This window comes from Pleurodeles waltl, chromosome 2_2, assembly GCF_031143425.1.
Source record: "Pleurodeles waltl isolate 20211129_DDA chromosome 2_2, aPleWal1.hap1.20221129, whole genome shotgun sequence".
In the NCBI taxonomy this organism is placed as follows: Eukaryota; Metazoa; Chordata; class Amphibia; order Caudata; family Salamandridae; genus Pleurodeles; species Pleurodeles waltl.
This window is the reverse complement of record NC_090439.1, coordinates 1,121,638,491-1,121,654,098: the sequence shown is the minus strand read 5'-3', so window position 1 is coordinate 1,121,654,098 and position 15,608 is coordinate 1,121,638,491. Positions and strand designations below refer to the sequence as shown.

General features: G+C 47.6%; 1 protein-coding gene across 1 annotated transcript in view; it reads right to left on the bottom strand.

Moving 5' to 3' along the window:
* The window catches only part of LOC138282915 (nmrA-like family domain-containing protein 1), a 172,916-nt gene that overhangs the window by 97,664 nt on the left and 59,644 nt on the right, over positions 1-15,608 (bottom strand). The window contains exon 2 of the mRNA XM_069220941.1: positions 14,521-14,759. Within this exon, the coding sequence (XP_069077042.1) occupies positions 14,521-14,759 (239 nt within the window). The remainder of the gene's footprint in view (positions 1-14,520; positions 14,760-15,608) is intronic.

Sequence of the window (15,608 nt, the reverse complement as noted above, 5' to 3'; positions counted from 1 at the left end):
AGCTGTTTCTATTGCTGCATGGCCTCCTGGTGGTGTGCTACCTGCAGCCTCTGATTCTCCTCCAAGGTGGCCAGGATCTGGCCCATCCTGTCCTGGGTATGGTGGTATGCTCCCAGGACCTCAGCAATGACCTTCTCGGCAGCAGCATCCCTCCTTGGGTCACCCCCCTGGGCCACTGCTCTCCTCCCACTGGCCTTAGCCACTGTGCCAGTGTCCCTTGCACAGGTCTGTCAGTCCCACTTGCACTGGGCCCTTCATCATCCTGCCTGGTAGTGGGTGGAGAGTTGCGCCTCTGTACATGTGGGCAGCCAGTCCGTGGCCTGGTGACACTGGTGTCAGGACGTTGGGCCAGAGCTGATGGTGGTGGCTGAGTGGTTGGGGTGTCAGTGGTGTCCTGGGTGGGGCTTCTGGAAGGTGACTGTCTAGGGCTGTGGGATGGGCCAGGGATTTCCTCTGTGTCAAGACATCCCTCTGTACTCTCCTGAGTAGGGCCTTCGTCTTCAGGTGGAGGACTGGCACTCCTTGACATCTCCGTCAGGGTGGCATGGGTGGTGGTGCCTGTGTGTGAGAGAATAGCGAAGTGGGTGTCCTGCACTTTATTGTCCCTTGCAGCACTGCACAGCAGTAACTGGTGGTTACATTCCCATGTAGTGGCATGCAGGGTCCCTTTGTGTTCTTTTTATGCATTTATTGAGGTGGGGGTGGTGCATTCTGGGTATTGTAGTGCTCCTGACATAACATGCATGGGTTTGTGACTGTGCACAGGTGGCTGGTTAGTGATTTGTAGGGGGGATTGTGGGCAGGCAGGAGAGATGGATAGGAGTGTCTGGGTGTTGTGGGCTGGGTAGGGGATGGGGGCATGGTGGTAGTGAGAGGGATGGGGTAACACATGCATTACAGGTGTGGTGACTTACCCAAGTCCAGTCCTCCAGGGAGTCCAGTGAGGCCCTCTTGGGGCAGGATAGCCAAGACCTTCTCCTCCCAGTCGATGTATTCGGGGGAGGAGGTGGGGGACCACCGCCAGTCTTCTGTACCGCGATGTTGTGTTGTGATGCCATGGAGCGCACATTCCCCCGCAGGTCGTTCCATCTCTTCCTGATGTCATCCCTTGTGCGTGGATGGCTTCCCACTGCATTGATCTTGTTGACGATCTTCTGCCAGAGCTCCATCTTCCTGGTCAAGGGCGGATGCTGCACCTGTGCCCCGAATAGCTGTGGTTCGACCTTGAGTATCTCGTCCACCATGGTCCTTAGCTCCCTGTCAGTGAGGCGGGGGTGTTTAGGGGGTGCCATGATGTGTGTTGTGGGTGGTGTGTTGTAGGTGAGCTGGTGATGTTGCTGTTGTGTGGTTGGGAGTGTGGTTTCTGATGGTGTGTGTGCAGTGTGTGTGTGTGTAAGTGGTGATATTGTGTGTGTGACTTGTGTGATGGTTTGTTCGGTGTCTGCGTTCTAGGGTGTCAATATGTGTCCTGCTATTGGCATAGGAAAGGATTGTGAGGGTGTGTATGTGTGTGTTTTATAATGGTGTGGATGTGTGTCAGGTGTGCGCTTTTCAAATGGGCGAATATGTGCCTTTGATGTTGGTGGTTCTCATTGCTGACCGCAGCGGTTGGTACTGCCAATGACTGTTCTCCATTCACTGACCGCCGCACAGATTTTTGCGTTCTGCAGTCATTGGCCCTGGCGGTGAGTGGTGGTTGTGATTTGTTTTGGAGGATTTGGATTTTGCCATCATTATTTGGCGGTGTGCAGTACACCCCCACTGGCAGTCTTTTGTTCACAGTCAACACGGCGGTGATTGCGCCAGGTTCAGAATGAGGACCTGAGTGTTTTCTTTCATGTGTGTAAGTGCTGTCTGACTACAGCGGTATTGCATGAGCTCTCCATTTCTCTTAGATAAGCCTTGGCTGCTCATCCATAGCTACCTCTAGAGAGCCTGGCTTCTAGACACTGCCTACACAACACTAATGGGGATATCTCGACCTGGTATAAGGTGTAAGTACCCAAGGTACCCACCACACACCAGGACAGCTTCCTACACACGGCGTCATGAAAAACAAATCCAACAGTACAGGCTTACTGCGGGGTCACGAGCAAGCTACGGTATCTGGAAAACCTGCAAACAGTACCTTGGGAATGTTGGACATCGTGGTCCTCGCAATGAGATCCGGAGTGCAGCATCGCTGGTGTCGGCAGGTGCTGGCGGATGTCGGTCCTGAAAGTTGGTGCAGGGGTCGTTAGGCCCTTCAAGTTACACGCATTGCAGATCGAACTCAAGGCTGATGATGAAGTCAGGAGCCCTGCCGCTGATGGTGTCAGGATGTGCAGTGCCCACAGGTCACGGTGCAGGCAGTGACTCGTAACGGCATCGGTGAGACCAGGGCTGCGGTGTGAAGCGGTGTGGTGTCACAGTGCAGGTAGCAGCGTCATCGTTGCTGAAGCGCTATCGCCGGTAGGCCCAAGGCGGTGGTACAACACGGGGCAGGCTTTGTGCAGCACCCACGGGTTGTGAAATGGTGAAGTGTTATGAGGGGCCAGTTTTACACTGTCTTGGCGAAATGGGCGTTGTGCCCGACCATTTGTCCAGGACGCAGCACCCCCCACACCCCCTCCCCGGCACGGCAGAATGGGCTTGCACCAAATGGGGAGCTGCAATACTGCGAACCACGTAATCCCCTGGCGAAACTAGGAACGGCGTTGTTCATTTGTAGCATTACTAAGAATTCCTTGGGGAGGCCACCTAGGGAGCAGAAAGCCCCCGCGTTCAGTTATTACACAGGAGATACTCAATAGTCTTGAGGCATTATGACATACGAGGTTCATGCAAAGGTTAAAAAAAAAAAAAAAAAACGTGGGTAACTTATCGGGACACCAAAGGTTGATAAAGCAAAAAAAAAGTTTAACAAATGTGTAAGGTCACATGCACGGGGAGGATGCGTAACAACTAGAGATGCCGCCTGAGGGGGGTGGTACACGTGTGCAGATCACCTCATCTCCAAGCACTCCACTCTCTAATACCCTTGTGTCGGGTTTGCGCTAATAAGTCAACAACACAACGGTAGAAGCAACCTTGAGCAGGGGGAACCAGGTTCGGGGCTAGGCTTCAGGCCCTCGGCCCTCAAGACGTGCCAAGCCAAGGGGGTCCTGGTACAAGGACAATTCAAGAAGGCCCATGGAAACTTGTGGGGCAGTAGGTTAACGGCCCCTTCAATAGCTCAGTTGGCAGAGCGGAGGACTGTAATACAAAGTCAGGGATCCTTAGGTCTCGGGTTCGGATCCGGCTCGAAGGACGTTTACCCTAGGATACCATTATCAACATTATGTTATTTGTAACATTGGTACACGGCTGCCCCATTATCAACATTAGGTTATTTGTAACATTGGTAACACGGCTGCCCCCACCACACAATGTTCACTGCGGCATCACAGGACTTAGCATAGGCAGTGGGCAGTGGTGGAGGGTAGGACAGCACTACTAGATCGGACATGCAAGAACGCTAATGTTGGCAGCATACATAAGATAGGGACTAGCTGGAGGGTTGAGTCAGGTGAACGATTCCAGGCGCAGAGGCATTTCCGGACGACGTATCAGGAACAGTAAATGGAAAGTATATTGAAAAAAATAATAATAATATATATATATATATATATATATATATATATATATATATATATATATATATATAATATGAAATGAACATATATAAGTAATTATATCATTAAGGATGCGAAGCAGAATCTTAGCCGCAAATAGCAGGACTCCAGTGAAATTTAACAGGATGAAACTAGCAATGTGGGACCTACCAATTGTGATTTATAACCTGTCTCCAAATTCTGTCTTACAATCATAACAAGAGCAATGCGTGGCACTCAAAATTATTATGACGTTGTAATAATTTATGGACTTGTCATTTGATTTATGAGTGGACAAAGTGAGTTATGAAGCAAAGGCCTGTCGCAGGAGTCTATGCAGGTAAGGAAACTGCGGCCCAGCTACCGCAATGAGACGTGTTGTTATCAATCTGATGAGGCAGGGCCGTGTGGCAAGAGTTTACGCAGGTAATAAAACTGGGCCCCAGCTGCCTCGAAGAGAAGGGTTGTGACCAATCTGTGGGCAGCAGCGTCGGGGCTTGGGTGCATGCACGTACGTGGGTTAAAAATAAAATAAAAAATATTATAATAATAAATGAATAAATAAATGAAAGTAGCGCCATATGTTTAGGAATTTTAAATGATTTTCAGCCTGGCCGAACGGTAGCCCGGCTGCTACTTAGCGCGTAAATAAAAATAAAATATATATATATATATATATATATATATATATATATATATATATATATATATACAAACCACACTTGCTATGGTACGCGGTACCGACCCACACTGGCTATGGTACGTGGTGCCGCAGGAGCACAGGACTCCCTCGGGGCAGCAGGACAGGGGCCGTGGATGAGAATTGCAAAGTCTGAGGAAGTACGGAAATCATTTCTAGTGGACATACCATTTGACAGGGTGCATGCTATGTGGAGAACCATTAGCGGCAACGATTGCCAAAACAGTTAAAGATTTAACACATCAACCAGCCAGAGGGGTGGATCGATTAATGCAGGAGGAAAAGACACGGGGAATCACATGCGTGGTTCTCTAGGCACTCGACGGTAAGCGCCGGTGTCTAAAAATTATGAAAGAAGAGTGAAGAGTGCTGCCCTCCTTGGAGGGCAGCACTAAGGATGGGCTGGACAGGGAAGAAAGACACCTAACCAAGGGCTCCCATTGATCTAGACACGCGCAGGGCTTTGGCTGGGAGGGCACTACCGGCCAGCTGTAACACACAGTACGAGGAGCGGTTGGTCGGTCAATTTTTCCCTAGCTCTAAGGTACAGCGCTCAGAAGCTGACCAGAAAGGAAAAGATGGGGGGGGTTCGTTCGAGATGAATAGCCCCCCCCCGCCAATGTCCCCCGATAGAACTACTCAGGAGGGACGCCGCATGCTGTCCCTCACAACCAGGATACCCCTGCTTCCCCTAGACGGCCAACCTTAAAGCAGGCTCATTACAGGGAAGGTTCGGGGGGGGCAATAGCATAAAGCAGGGTACTTACTACGGTAATGGCAGACACATCCGAGGGAGTTGAGGGCCTGGCTAGGGTGTTAAAATGCATTGAATATATTGTAGCATTGTCGAGCCATAACATGTGCTGTAACAGATGTCAAGAAATTGTGAGGTAATGCTTTCCTTCTCGTACATCTAGGGACTGCAACAGTATGGTGATGGGCCCACTCCTTGGTGGCCAGAGCAGAACGCCGGGCATGAGAGGGCGGCTGGAACCCCGGTTTCGGTGACATCAAACTCACCTGGATGTGAACCCCTGGAACGTGATGTGCCATGTGTGAGACTGGAATTGGCCAGCTGGTGGGCCAAGAGAGGGTTTAAGCCAGCCATTCTGGTAATCCACCTGGGGGAAACGAGCTAAACGACTGGTGGGTGAGGTCCACGGTGGCAGACCCTAACACAAGGTCTGGCCAGAACTGTCGCCCTGATAGAAGACGGGGAATAATTTGGGCTGAGATGATCCCAGGGGAGGTGTGGCATGGAGCCGGGTCTCCGGCCACAATTGGAATGTCCAGGCAGAGAATCAACCAGTCGCCACGATTAGTGCGACCCTGGGGGGATTTGTGGCAGTGGACGGGGTTACACCGGTCCGATGCGGGCACGTATGTTTCTTAATAATATTGGAGACGCTCTAGTGCGAATCAGCACGGATTGTATTCAGCAGATGGGTACACCGGTCTGATGCGGGCACGGATATTTCCTAATAGGAGTAGAGACGCTCTCGAGATAGCAGCCTGTAAATTAACAAATAAGGGATGAGCACAGGTGGGGGTGCCTCGGTTATCACGAGATGCCATCCCCGAGGCTTGGCGGAGTTACAGGGCGATCCTAAAGCTTTAAAATTGATTAAAAGGCCTCCAGATGGTGATTCCTGGAGCCAAAAGCTATTCCTCAGGCTACTTGGAGCCTTTATGGCGGGGCCTGGGATGACGCGACGGCCCGCAAGTGACAGTTGGAATCCTGAGCAACTGTGGACACTGGCCGGGGTCTCGCTCTTACTTGTCAGGAGCATGACAAAATTTATAAAGTGGTAAACCACAATAAAGGAACGAGCTGTAAGATGCTAAGCATGTTGGTGCAGAGAACACCAGACGGAACAGCTCTAGCTTTCTCAGGATGGGTGTCGGCCAATGTTTAAGAAACTCATTTCCGACACCGGGATCGCCCGTAAGCTAACCCAACCTGTGTAAATAATAAACTTGCGACATATTATACCCACAAGTGTTGTCCTAGCATTTATTATGTCGCATGCATGATATTGTGATAAATGCCAATTGCACACCCACTAAGGGACTAGGGGTGACAGCGCTATGGCATATTGTCTCCCTCTATGCAGACGATGCACTGGTATACCTTAGAGAGGATGCCACGGTGCTCCCTCAACTTATGGATCTCCTGCAAAGATTCGGCGAGGCATCTGGTCTGAGGGTGAATTGGGATAAGTTCCACCTAATTTCCGATGACAGCCTTAACTGAACCTAAGAAGAGGGGGCTATAACGCACCCTGCTCACCTGGGGGTATGATTATATTAAGTATTTGGGGGTCCGTGTGTACCACTTCACCACAGACAGTGGATGGCAATGTGAGTAGAGCCATCAAGAGTGCAAAAACGTCTCTGCCATTTTGGATATCCTTTCCGCTCTCGCCAGTGGGTAGAATCGCCATACCCAAGATGCTCATCCTCCCCAGGGTATTATACTTTTTCTCTGCCCTACCAGTGTTATTATCAGCAAAATTTTCACGGACCTCCGCCCACTCCTTATCAGGTTGATATGGGGCAAAGGCAGATGTAGAGTGGCCTTAACCAAACTATACTCACCAACTGAAAGGGGCGGACTAGGTGCCCCGAATTATGAGTACTGCTATGCAGCTGCCCAACTCCAATGACCTATAAGATGCCTTGCAGGCCAAAACATGTCAGAAATGGGACCCAGGGGGAATGGACTGACACCGAACTGGACACTACAATGGTTACTGGGAGCCGAAGTGGAGATACCTGGAAATAGGGGAACCACCTTGATAAGGGTGGCCAAGTCCTGATGGACCTTCTTATGTAACTGGGAAACATAACTGCCCCCATACTCATCAGCGCTTCCCCTGTGGGTGTTGCCGGTGTGCGGGGACCTGCAGACGCAAGCTGATGCGAATGCGTGGTCTAAGGGGGGCTGACGGCCTGGGGACACCTGTTCACCGATTAGATTATCAGCACATTCGAATGCCTGGTAGGTGAATATGGGATACCACAGGGCGCCTTCCTGCTTTATGATACTCTTATAAGCATTTTTCAAACAATATTGCGAAAAACACAAGAGGAGCCGGAGCCCACCATGGTGCTCCAGGTCCTGCCGTCACACGGGACTGCCCATAACTCCATAACGCAATTATATAACACTATACTTTCCGAAAGGGACATCCCCTTGCACCAGACCCGAGCTTATTAGGAAACGGCCTAGCGACACCACAGACAGACAAACAATGGTCACAATGTGTGAGCGCAGCAAAACGTGTTTCAACGATTGCTAGGTTCAAATACACACAGTTCAATTATCTGCACCAAATGTACCTGACCCCTAAAAGGGTGACACACGTGTACCCGGGAGCAGCAGACATGTGCCCCCACTGCCAAACTTCTGCGGCTGAGTTCATACACATGGTGTGGGACTGCCCGAAACTTCCCCCTACTGGGATGAGATGACAGGCTTTCTCACAGACGCTCTGGGCACCCTTTTCCGCAAGGACAGCAGCACTGTTTATCAGGCATCAGTGCCTGAACGGCAGCACGCAAACCAATCAACAAATCCGTGGACCTCACGATGGTGCTAGCAAAACGAAGGAAAGCCTTGTCCTGGAAATCTACCACACCCTCCCTCGTAAGGCGGTGGCTCTCTGACTTGTGATCTGGTGTAATGGCGAAGCAACAGGCGCTGGGGGACACTGGGTCCAGACGAGCTCCCTCACCCACAACACCAGACTGGCAGGCAGCCCCCACACCGCCTTGTGCAGTGGACGTGTGACAATCACCCTCCACACACTCAATGCCCACGATACATCCCATAGGGGACAGTCCCTGTGGGTTCAAGGCCCACTTAGGGGTCAGGTGGGACCCTGCTTGCTCAAACAATGGGCGACACTTGCACTAAGGCATGTCCACTCTTGGTGTATCTTACAGGTCTCCTATACACCCTTCATAATCCCCTCCCCAGGTGAACAGATCAACACATGCTATGGTTTATATTTCTAGTTCATTCCACTAGGTTATAGCAGCCCAGGAGATGTGATGTGTACTGCCTTTGGCATTTATGTTAGTGACTTATTGTGCTTGTTGTTCCACATCTAGACATCACCCACAAGTATAGGATGCTTACATCTTATGGTCACTGAGAACACAAGTACCTGCTAAGTACTGTACCTTTCCCACACTATACGTTTTGTACATATGCTATCTAAGATCCTAAAACCAATAAAGAAATATTGAAAAAAAATTGTACCCATTAAAGAGGGCCATAACAGAGAAGGCCCTGAATTTCCCTCATGTAAGTATGAAGTGCATTTCAAATAAGTGCTACTGACACTTCCAAATTTGTGGCTTTACAACCCGGGCTGCTGTATTTGGTCCCAGGGAATCAGGTTTGAGTCGTCTCAACATCCAGTGTTTCTGGGCAAATTAGTTCATCTTCCCATCCGTATAAATGGTGACTTTGTGTAGTGTAACCAGGAGCTCATACAAAGAGTTTGGTCTACACAAAACTGTAGAAAAATACATAAAGGGCATAAACAAGACTTTAACATAAGGAAAGACAAATGATGTGGGTTTACTGGCTGATTTGTAGGAAGCAGAAAACATGGACGTATCACAGCTTCCCCATCTAAATTATGTGATCTTAGATCAATCAATCAAGGATTTATAAAGCACTGCAAATCACCCGTGAGAGTCTCAAGGCGCTGGAGTTGCTAACTGTGTTGTGGTGATCTGTTCATTGGAAAGGCTAGGTCTTGAGTCCTTTCCTGAATTGCTGGAATGAAGACAGCCCCGAGGTGCAGGAGAAGGTCGTTAGACAAATAATTTATTTCACCAAAACTCTTTTTCTTCATTACCCATGACGTTCAAACGTGAAGTCAGAGCACCAGTGATACAAAAACCTATGTGTTTGATTTACTAGACTATAATGTTGCCATATAATAATCGGGCCACATACAGGGTTTACATAACAATTGCCTCTTAGTTCACCAATGGTTCATTTGTAAAAACTATCACTTTTAAGTTCAGTACAGTAATGTGAAATATTTATAAAGCTTCCAAATGTTAAAGAAACACACACTTTTGGATTTTGAAGAGACTTCATTGTATTTTATGTGTTGTTTGATTTACATAGCAAACATTTTCAGGGCTCGGCTCTTGCAAGGGCTCTAAGTTCTGAGCCAGACCCTCGGCTTGGCTCTGCTCTCCCTGTCAGTTTAGTGCCTCGCCCACCGATATGTCCCTCTGCTGCTCGCTTTAGGAACTACTTTTATAGCTCGAATTCTACCAGACAGCTCAGCTGTCTGGTTGAAAAAATACTTTTTGTGGGTATTCTGAAAGCTTTCCTGGAAATGCATTCTACTCATTGCTTACCATTGGCTTTGTGGTTTGTAGCTCACATTTACTGGCTTTCCATTGATTACTTTATTTATTTTAGGTTCTCCAGCATGTCTACGTCCCTCCTGGGGTGCACAGCCTGTTCACCATTGTGCTCCTTGTATTCTTCCACTAGAGCCCACTTTCTGTAAACAGGCCTTGAGATGTTGAAGTTGTATTGTAAAATTTGATGTGCATTCAAAGACAGAGGTCAAATGCCAGGCTCTGTCTTCTGAGGGAGCTTGGTGTTTACTTTTCTTTCTATGACTTCAAAGTGAGAGGATTTATGTGACAATCTTGTTGGGTAGTGAGAAAGAAATGTTTAATTCTAGCATTCAACAAAATGTAATGTCTAAATGAACAGTGCAAATACCTCAGAATATATCAGAATGAGAAAATCACAAATGAAGCAATTTTTTTGTAATCATGAAGGATGGTGGAAACAAATATTTTAATACGATCAAAACAAATCAGTACACTTGGTGATGCCAGCTCCACACAATGTTTGAGCGTTACATAATTTTATCAGTAAAACTGTATGTGCAAATGTAATGGTCAATTGAAAATGTGTTGTATGTAATAGTACACCACGCATACTCCACTCTCAGCCACTCCACTCTACAACATCCTACCCCACTCTGATTCGACACTCCACCACGCTCCACTCCACCACACTAAAATCCATGCCACTCTACTCCACAACACTCAATGCCACTCTACAACACTCAATGCCACTTTATTTCACTCTATGCCACTCCATTCTATAACACTTTACTCCACTCTGTGCTACGCCACTCTACGCTACTCTATTCCACTCTGTGGCTCTCCACTCTATGACACTCTACTTTACCCAACTCATTGGAAATCTACTCTACTATATTCCACTCTACGACACTCTATGACACACCTTGACACTTTACTCCACTCGTCACCTCTCCATTCTATGACACTCTAACTTACTCCACTCTATGACACTCTACTTTCATTCACACTATGACACTCTACTACACTACACTGTACAACACTCTACTCCACTCTACCTCACTCCACAAATCTACTCCATTCTACACCGTTCCACTCTATGACACTCTACTCTGCAACTCTACAGCACTCCATTCTATGACACTGTACTCCACTCTGTGCCCCTCCATTCGATGACAGGACAATGCAGTTCCTTAAAACTCGATGATACTCCACTCCATGACACTCTACTCCACTCTCCACTACTCTACTCCATGCTACTCTCCACTATGCCACTAACCTCTAGACCTGCTGAACAGTAGCCATGCTGTTATACAACATGGCTGAAACACATTGGCTAAGCCAATAGCTCTTGTATAGGCAAGACCTATTAGTTGGCTAATGCTTATCTTTTTGTTTAAGCACTCTGCATGTGTTTTCCAGCTGGCCCCAGAGGCGAGACCTATTGGCTTTGCTGATGCTTGTTTTAAATCAGTCGTCTTTCAGTTGTGGGTGGTTGCGGATTCTTCACCTGCACATCTCTGCAGGCCAGTGGGTCTCCCACTCCTCAGAAGCCTGCAGGGCCTCACCCGCCTGCCAGGTGCCAGATGCTTTCACCCTATGCCAGACACCTCATACCTCCCTGCTGACCGGCTTCTGCTACCTGTACCCACTCCAAATCCTAAAATGACACTTCCCCTACCTGCTGGCTGGCTGATAGTGTTTTAACTTGGACAAAGGATTGGATTTGCCACTACTTGGTTTTACCCCTGGTCAACTGCAGTGTTAATCTACACTGTGGGCCCCATTATGAGTCTGGCGGCCTTCAGACTGCCAGACCCACAGTGGCAGTCGGACCACCGCGGTCGTGGCAGTCCGACCGCCACATTATGAAAGTGGCGGAGCCGGCAAGGTCCGACCGCCAACACCACCAGGCTGCTGGCAGCCTTGAGGTCCTGACAGTTGTAATTCTCCAGGGTAGTGCTGTAAGCAGAGCTGCCCTGGGGATTACGAGTCCCCATACCGCAAGCCTTTCCATGGCAGTTACACCGCCAGGGAAAGGCTGGCGGAATGGGGATGTCGGGGACCCCTGAGGGCCCCTGCAATTGGCATGGGCAGGGGCCCCCATGCACAGCCCTGTAGCGCATTCGTCTGCCTGAATTACGGGCAGTGGAATGCGCAACGGGTCCTGCTGCACCCACCGCACCGCCACATTGTAGCCAGCTCGATTACGCAGTTTCCGCTTGCCGACCCAGCAGGGAAATCAAAATAGGGTCAGCGGGATTTAGCCCGCAATAGTTGTCTACTGGTGGTAATGAGGCCCTATATCTGGCATGGTGCTATTCCACAGCGATTTCTCCACCAGCCTGTTTTTGCTCTCTTGCAGGTATATTTGTGTGTGGTATTAATGAAGTGTTCTCTTCAGAACTCCTCTGTTTCCTCTGTCATCTCACGTTTCTTGTTCCCACCCCCTCCTTCTCTCCTTTCCCACTCATTACCCCTACCTCCCCCATAAACCCAATGTTAAGGCTCATTAACAAGATTGGAGTGCCTCGGTGCTCCTCACACACATCACCAACTCTACCAACATAGATCACACTACAGCCTTCTACTGTGCAAATCAAGTACTCAGCTTACACCAAACTGGACACTGCAACAGAACCTGAAAAGCAATAGAAATTGGATAATGCAAAGATGCATGCCAACTCTGGCTTCTTCAAACTGGACGTGGCTAAGGGTGGGTAAAAATGTATATATATTTTTTTTTAATTAAGAAAAATAACACTAAATTACATGAAATGTTGTTTGTGGGTATCTTTTCTATGTGAGGACATAGCTGGTGTGCAAAAGTCAAACCAGATACCAGCAGGAAACTGGTTCAAGCAGAAACAAGCTGCTGGCTCCGATTTTATCATTCTCTTGAGACATTTTCTGAATAAATTAGTCTCTCACTGGTGAAAAAATATTAGGCTGATCTCATAATGTCGTATTTCAAGAAATTTTGGATAAAGCAAAATTCCTAATTTCAGTAGCTTTCACAAGCAGAACTGAAGTTTCACCCGGGCCTAGACGTGGCACAGTCCTTGCAAGTTTCAACTTGCAATATAACAGGATGTAAACCCACCTGAGACGACAGACTTGGGGTTCCTGCTCTGCAGATCTTGACAATCCATTTGCAAAACTGAGAATTCTCCTTTTTGTAAATTACATTTCGCTGGTCAAATAGTACAAGGAGTGCAGAGGTTATGCATGAGTGCAGCTGCCACCGTGACCCAAAGGGGGCACCCATTATGTGCCTATCTATGTCCAAGACTCGGAATCAAAGTCTGCCCACAGCGAGCTTTTCAATCATTGCCACAACAAAGGGCTTACAGCCCGCCCACTGCTTGACATTTGTTGGCTTCACTGTAACTCCTATTTACTACCTTCTAATTGGCCAGCGACTGCTTTCCTTCCACTGATCGTGCTGTGATTGAGTAACCACGTTTATTTTTTCTTTCCTGTCATACTTCTTAAACTTCTTGCCATTAGTAACTGTTTTTTTTTACTGTGCCACACACACTTCAAAGAAGCCCTTTTCTCCTATGAAATGGATGTTTGTTATGACAACAGATGTTATCTGCTTTCATTGTGATAACAGATGTTATCTGCTTCCAAATGTATTTTCAGTAAGACATCGACATGGGCAGAATTGCTTTCTTTACGTGACACTTTTTTTTGACAAATGTCAAAACAACTCATTTGCTCAGAATGAAAGGGGTTTTGTACTACAACATAACAAGCGTTGGCAAAGCCAAGAGGTCTCGCCTTTGAGACTTTTGGTTCTGCCATTGCCTTTTGGTCCTGCTGTACAGTATATGAATTGCTGACTTTGGCAATGATTTGTGGTCATGCTGTATAGCATGTGGCTGCTGTGCAGCATAGCTAAAAAGTATATACAAAGTACTATGATGCATCCAGAGCTAATGCACTTAAAAAAAACAAAAGCCCATTAGTCTTTGCTGCATCATAGCACTTTTTAAAATTAGTTTTAGGCGCACTGCAAAGCATCTGAGCTGCTGTACCGCCTGGCTACAATTGTCATCCCAGTTTACAGACACTCACCATGATGACAATGCATCTGCATCTGAAAAATAGATGCATGTGTGCAAAGATTTTTTTTATCCTTATCGAAGTTTTAGGAAAAACTTGGCAACTTTCGATAAGGTTTAACAGTTTTTCACCCTATAACTTAAGCATTAAAAACATGACTTTTGCAACAACTTATGTTGCATGCACCCTTATGTAATACCAACAAAATTGTTTTGCATAAAGACATACATCACAGAAAACAGTGTTCTTTTTCTGCGCAAAGCCATTTAACATAGAAAAACTCTGCAAAAGGTAAACTTTCAAAGAAAATGTCTGCATATATTTCTGAGTCTGGCTGGGTTCGATGCCCCACACCCCCAAAACACCGGGTACTTATTTTAAGAAGTTTAAATGAACCTGGGAAGTGGTGCATCAGAAGAAAGGGGTGTGCCCCCTCCATATCGAATCAACAATATCAATGGGACAGAATATTGAAAATGACATATCAACAGGTAAATAAGTCTAAATCTTCTATACATAACTCCACCTATGCAGTACATTTATCTTCAAGGTATATAGATGAGGAGTTAAGAATAGTAGATCTATACTTTCCTGTATGCACTTACCTTTCAATATTTTGTCCCTCGATACTCTGTTCTTGATATCAGTATGCCACAATATTGTTGGTGTTGATATTCAGTAGTGCAATCATTGCAAGGAGGTACCTTATATGACAACCGACAACAGACATTCTCTTCTTACCTGTCGGATTTCTTTCTCTTTGCTGAAGCCTTCGTAGAAGTTGGTCACCAGGAACACCCCATGAGCTCCGCCCATGACCTCCTCCACACTCTTCTCGCTGTCCAGGTCTCCTTGCACTACTGTGGCTCCCAGGTCACGGAGGGCCAGCGAGGATGGTCGCTTAACATCTCGAGTGACGGCTCTCACCGCAAAGTCAGGCTTCCCCAGCAGGGCTCGTGCAACAGACCCACCTTGAGCACCTAGGAGTACAGGCAGGGTGCAGGGAAAGCAACTTGGGTGTTACAATAGATTTTCAGTAGTAAAGGGACCCACTCTAAAGCCCCAAAACAATACCACAAAGAACAGAACATTTAAAATGTGGAATTTTGGTCCTGTGGTAGAGAAAACTAGAGGTGAATGCCTGCAGATACAACAGAAAGTGGCAGGAAAACAGACCATCAACAAACTGTGGTGTAATGGTGCGGACACAGAGAGAAAGTAACAGAGGCAGATGATGGTGGCACAGTCTAGAGAACCATGTGCAAGGGCACCTCACACCTACACACAGACATCAGAAAAGCCAACAGGTCTGGCCTTGGCTGCCAGCCTTTTGCAAATGTTTATGTTTGCTTGTGAATGCTTTTGTATGAAGACATGCAAGTAGTCTGGTAGCAGTGTTGATGGAGCTGCTGGTCCCTCGTCTAAGTGAAACAAGAGCTTTTTTTGTTTATTGCAGCATGGAAGGCAACAAGAAGGGAGGAAGGCTAGAGGGGAGAGAGCAACAACACAGACAGCAGGAGGGAGGGCAACAACACAGGCTGCAGGTGGGGCGGGAGGGAGGGCAACAACACGGGCATTGGGTGGGGCAAGCAACAACACACGCTGTGGGTGAGGGCAACCAACAACAAAGACAGTAGTAGGAGGCAAGCAACTACACAGATAGCAGGTGTGTGGCAGGGTATTGGCGAGAGAGCAACCATAATGACAGTACATGGAGGCAAACAACAACACAGATAGAGGGTTGAGGCAGGCAAGAAAATGGGCAGCATGAAAGGAAAGCAACAACACAGACGGGGAGGATGGGCAAAGAACAAAGAAGGCAAAACAAC